This window comes from Mustela nigripes, chromosome 4 (genome assembly GCF_022355385.1).
Source record: "Mustela nigripes isolate SB6536 chromosome 4, MUSNIG.SB6536, whole genome shotgun sequence".
NCBI classification, from domain to species: Eukaryota; Metazoa; Chordata; class Mammalia; order Carnivora; family Mustelidae; genus Mustela; species Mustela nigripes.
In genome coordinates, this window is record NC_081560.1 from 55,899,928 (window position 1) to 55,905,927 (window position 6,000).

Consider the following 6,000-nt stretch of genomic DNA (forward strand, 5'->3'; position numbering starts at 1 on the left):
AAATTTAATCACAAATGAGATACTACAGGTAAGTGATTTAAGAAGGAAGAAAAGGTTTTCATTTCTAATTGTGTCTTCCCTGCAATGAACATTAGACATTTAAAGATTATATAAAATTTTACATTTTGTAGTAAACATAGAGTTATGTATATATGTTTATATCTGTGGGACAAGTCATCTATTTCCTCACAACTATTATTGAGTATATACCATTAGCATAATCTACACAATATTTGGAAAATTCCTTTGTTATTTAGAAGGAATTTCCTAGCTTGCATAATATTTTGTACTGTATTTTCCTTAGCTGGGGCAACATTATCTTTTTGTAGAATCCACAATATGAAACAAAATTCTGAAACAATTCCATTAGGGCAGCTTCTTATGAGTTTTACTTTTTCCAGGTGCTATGCGTTGTTCCTGCTAGTATCATTTGCATTCAGTTTAAAACTAATGAAAATTCACATAGGAGAAGGGGAGATGGGGAAAAGACGGATCCTGAATCTTAGTTGATCCTATTTTGGAGGGTAGAGGGCTGCGATGCTTCTCTGATAGCAGGAGTGGAGGAAATGAAGCACTGATTGGCAAACCAGGTTTGAGCTGAGCATTAATACAAAGAAAATCAACATTATCCTGATTAGTACATGTAAGAAACACATGCCACCCCCACCTCCTTCTGCAGATGTAACAACAGGCATTGCGTCTGCTTAGGTTAACTGGGTGGGAATAGCACATAATGCATATACTTATGATAAAAGGAAGGGGCTCCAACGTACATATTTTGGCATAAACAGTAGGTTTTGTTGTTGTTGTTGCTTTAGGGAATAAAGATTCCTTACTAATCAGCAATACCTTAGTATGATTATTAAAAATATGGTGTTGTTATTATGGCCTAAACAATTAATGCCTAGATATACACACCCCCCTACACCCCGCACATATCCCTTCCCACAAACTCATACAAATATGTTCATCTTGAAAATCATCTTGAAAATTTATTTAGCTTATGATTACTTAAATAGTCCCCACAATGCCCTTCTTTCTGTTCTGGAAGCCCCCTCTTCTGTGTTCCCATAGCACATGTGTCCAAATCAGCACAATGAATAGGCTATAAGCAACTGAGAAATGTGGTCTCATTTAGTCTTTGCATTCCCACACCTTATCTAATGACTGGCAAAAAGTCATCTTTTTCCAGCTCTTCACTCTTCATATGATGGCATATGTTATGCCTTCTAAATTACTGATTATGGTTCAAAGAAGACCACTCTAAATAGCAGGAGAAGAATGTATTAATCAAATATTTCTGTTAATCAAATATTTCTGAACTTAACTGTATGTCTATAGATTTGGTCATAATTAATCATTTCCTGATATTATAATACAAAAGAGAAAGTCAGAGAGGTCCTTTAAAAGACTTGCCGTTAGAACTTTTTTTTTTTTAACTGCTATTAGGAAGACCCAATATAGTGTAATGGGTAAAATAATACAAAGATACAAATGTAGTAGAAAATAGCAGGCAGCTCTCTTTTGAATGTATGCATATAAAATATTTATATGTAAGTAAATTTTATATATCAGAGGAGAGAGCTTACATTTTTAATCTGACAGAATGAAAGAAAGCTTGAGACATTTCATCCAAACCTGCCTCCTGTACAGTAAGTATAGTTAATACATACCTAAAATGTCTGCTGAAAACCTCAGGGCAACTGAAATGAGCCTTAAATTACCTCCCCATAACCACCTAATCCTTCTCCCAATCTCCCCTTTTCCAAATCACAAAAATGACATCTCTAACCTCCACAATGTGTCAGATATAGCAATAATCAAATAGAATATAGGTAGAATAAAAGTTTGTAATAAAAAGCCAGTTTCGTGTTCACAGATTGACTGAGTTGCTGCTGGAGAAGGTGCCTTGACTAAACCTCGTAGAGCCTCATTTTTTGGCACATCTTTGACCAGTTAGGCGGTCCCAGATTCTGCCCATACTCAGCAATTCCTCATTCCTCCTAGGGAATTGTTCTGCCTCTTCTACAGCTCCTCCTCCACCAATTAAGGGGTCTGACACTGCCCATTGACCACGTTTATTTTTCTGCCTTTTTGGCACCAGAAGCTTGTCTTTTGTAGGATATAAGTGGAATTCTCTGCTGTCTGCAGGGCTTTCCCCAGGGAACAGAGCATGAAACCCAAACTTATATATAAAATCATATCCTGTTTGCAAACATCATATTCCCTTTGCTTCTCACTAATCTGGTCCTATAAACCCCAGCACAGCTTGAGAGCCCATTCCTCATCTAAACAAATGCCATAAGCTCCTTTATACTTTTACAACCATGTCAAAAAATAATATTGCCTGCCAATAGTGATGTGATTGGAGTTGCCTCCTCCGAGCCATAAAAGAAGTGCAGAGTCTGTTATCAATTTCTCTAAGTGTATCAAGGGAATTATGGGTCGATTCAGTTCCAAGTTATAAATGACAACTCAAAAGCCGCAGAAGCGTTTGAAGCTGGGAGCTGATGACGACATTATCATAAAAGCCTGCTCGTCCTTGCTTTTGTGGGGTTTTTTTGTGGCCTATCAAGTGAAGAGGGAAAAGTAAAGCTGAGAAATGATTTCAAGATTTCTTCACACAGCAGCAGGTCAGATGGCCAGAAAAATGATCACTATTTTTAGTGATAGACCCTTAGGAATGAGTACTAAAGTGGTCCTGCACTGGCTTTTATGTCCAGAGTCCCTTAATTATCTATTTCATTAGATGATGACTAAGTCCTGGGATTTGGTAAAATGCTCTCTGCAACTGATGCATTTTCTTGTACTGCAATCACACACTAATGAGAAGTGAGTCATACCATAGTAACTAACAAAATGAGAACCAAACACAAGGAATTAGAAATGCTTGTGAATGTTGCTCAAAATGCAATTCTGGAAAATGTACTTTAAAGCACCTTAAATACCATTTGCCCTTTGAGCAACTTAACCAACTACTGGCAAATTATCATAGGCAAAGAGTACACTTATCATGATGAGCACTGGATAATGTTTAGAACTGCTGAATCGCTGTATTTTACACCAAAAACTAATATAGCATTATATGTTAACTATACTGTAATTTAAAAACTTTAAAAATTATCACATGGAATTTTAGGAGAAAATTTAGTAAGTAGGGATTTTCTGATTTTACAATGTCCCTGGTAGTCTTCCCAAAAGCCAGTCAATCCATTAGCTTTCAGTAGGTATATAATTAAGCCATCCAGTAGCATGGTATAAATTCTAGAGACTAGAGTTTACTTTTGGGGGAGCACTAGATATTTTGGAATTTAAGTCAATCATGTGAACTGCAAGAGTACCTTAGCACAAGAGCAATATTGGTGTTTTCCAAGTTCTCCGAAGTGCCCCATGTTGTGAAGCTGGACCACTCTCACGTCATACTGGCTCTCTTTGTATATTTAATATGTCTAGGACTGTCCCCAAAGTAAAAATTTAGATGTTACAAATCTAGAGGATGCAGAGTTTCTCTGAGGACTTATATCAAAACCCAAGATCTGAGGGGCTAAAAGGTTTCTGAATACCTAAGAACACAATTTGGTTTCTGGGAAGAAAAAAGGTCAAATCAAACTTGTTCTCTAGGGTACCAACATGGACAAGCTTGTGCATGCACATGCACTCATCATGCATGTTCACACTTACTTGGACCTACATAAAACCACCAGAAGACCTTCAGAAGACTAAGAGGTCAATCTGATAAACAGAAGTGCCTCTCTCCAGCACTCTACAGAATTGAAGTCCAACTAATCCAGTCTTCCACCTTCTGCCTCTGCTCGCTGTAGCTAGATTTATATACTATCATTGCTGCCACCAAGGTTAAAGTCAGTGTTTGGGGACATTAGCAAGGACTTAATTTATGATACTGACTATGCTTTGTGTTGAACATACAGGGACAAAAGCAGTACTCACTCTTCATTCCTTGGGCACTTCAAAGTGTTCACTAAGGCAGTTCCAGCTGAAGAATAAGAAGTTACCCTGGTACAGGTTTAGAGCAGTTGAGTAACAAGTACTTTGTGTTCAAAGACAGTGTAGTATAGGTACAATCCAAGTCAGACTTGGGAGATGGATCCTAAGGAGATGTCCTCATTTCAGGTCTGGGTCATGAATTAAGAGTAAAGGAGTGGGAGTTTGATGACCATCACTCATTTAAGAGCCATATCATGTATCTATCATATATCTCCCTAATTAGTTATTAGCTTTGTTTCATTTGCAGGTAATCAACCACTATCTTAAAATGAGCACTTGGGATTTTAGAAAATAAGCCAAAAACCAGTGATACCTATTTTAAAGTCAGTTTATCCTCTGCTTTCACAAATGATTTTTCAAGTTCCTGGCTTCACAGTGGGTTTGCTAAAAATAAGGAAGGGTTTATGTAGGATGATGATTGTCTTGAGCTCAGGGTCAAAAAGTGAAGCTCACTGTTGAGCTGCTACAAAACAGACCATGCTATACCAGCCACACTGTTGCACTGTGAGGCTCTAGGGACTGTGGCCAGCCTGTTGAATATGAAAACCATGGAAGGACCTAAAGAACTCTTTTAGAACAGCTACACATGGACATGCATATCAACTTCACACTTTTTTAGCATTTTACCCTTTCCTGTGACTTCAGGAAAATGACATCCATTCTCTGAGCCTTTAGTTTCTCATCTTCAAATTAGTATTAATAGTAAGAACTATTTTACAAAGCTCTTATGAACCTCAGTTGTATGTTAGTGAACTGTAAAATCCAAGCAGATATTGGTTATTGTAGTTGCCATTCTTATTTCTAGAAAGGGCAGAATCATAGGTGAAGGACTAGAAAGATAATCCTTGTGAAGTCTAGAATCACTAAAATGATAGAATTAACTTAAAATATGTGGGATTTCCCTGTATAAAATTTAGTTAAATTTTGCCTAAAATATGACGTACACAGTTCTTTCCCTTCAATGTCCAAGAAGCCTAATTGATTTAAACTCCTCAGTGCTTGAAACCTGATCTAGAATTATACAGTCCTAACATGACTTAACACTTAGTCTTTGTTACTGCTAAGGGTTAACTTTAAACAGATTGCAGGTTAAAGGATGTGTTCTAATTATCCACAAAAATGTAGACATTTTTCTTCACATGTCATTGGATTCAAACAAATTTGTCTTTGAAATGTGGTATAAATATCCTGGGTCAAAAAAGGCTTTGTTAATTACTCAAGATAAAAATGGCCCTAGGGGTTCACAAACAAAGTGTGCTACAATGCAAAGCACTTTGTGAAGATAATGCTATTTTCATCAGGAATATAATGTACTTGCATATTCAGTGTGATTCTATTGAGAACTGAATTCTACTGCAAAACTGCTAAACCTTCTTGTGTTTCCCCAGTTACATAAGTCTAGCAAAGCTAGCTTTATGGAATGTGACCTGTGCATTCACAAAGAACCCTAGAATTAGAAGGGCCCAACAGTTGGACTAATTCACTGTGTCGCCATCTTGGAATTCTTAATAAATTTTGAGCATGGAGATCTGCATTTTTACTGGGAATTGAGCTCTACAAATTACTTAACCAATCCTGAAGTCTAGGATAACTTTTATTGACACATAGCCTGAATAAATAAATCAAAAGAGATATTTTTGGCCATTTAAAACAGTAAACAAATTCATACTTACCCCAAGTCCACCACAAGGTAATGAGGAAAAAAACTTTTGAGAGGCATCACCTATACATTAAGAAGACATGTAAAAAATAAATCAATAGGGAATATAATTGTAATTTTAAAAATTTTAGTTTATTAACACATAATATCATGACACATAATATTTACCACTTGATTTAGAAGAAAATTAATCAAATTTTAAATAGGTACAAACTTAAAGCAAATGAATTATTACTATACATACAGTCTATTGCCCCACATGAACAAACATATACTTACGAAATTTGAGTCTCAAAAAAATTTTAGGAGCCCTACACATCATTTAATATATCACA

The 6,000-nt window shown here is 36.2% G+C and overlaps 1 protein-coding gene across 10 annotated transcripts in view; it reads right to left on the minus strand.

Annotated features, from left to right (window-relative positions):
• HDAC9 (histone deacetylase 9) overlaps window positions 1–6,000 on the minus strand; it is a 936,353-nt gene that overhangs the window by 260,310 nt on the left and 670,043 nt on the right. For all 10 annotated transcript variants that reach the window (XR_009403815.1, XM_059396742.1, XM_059396749.1 and 7 more), the window contains one exon: window positions 5,679–5,728. Coding sequence is in view for 9 of the 10 variants with exons in the window: in XM_059396742.1 (XP_059252725.1) it covers window positions 5,679–5,728 (50 nt within the window). In the remaining variant the exon portion in view is untranslated. The remainder of the gene's footprint in view (window positions 1–5,678; window positions 5,729–6,000) is intronic.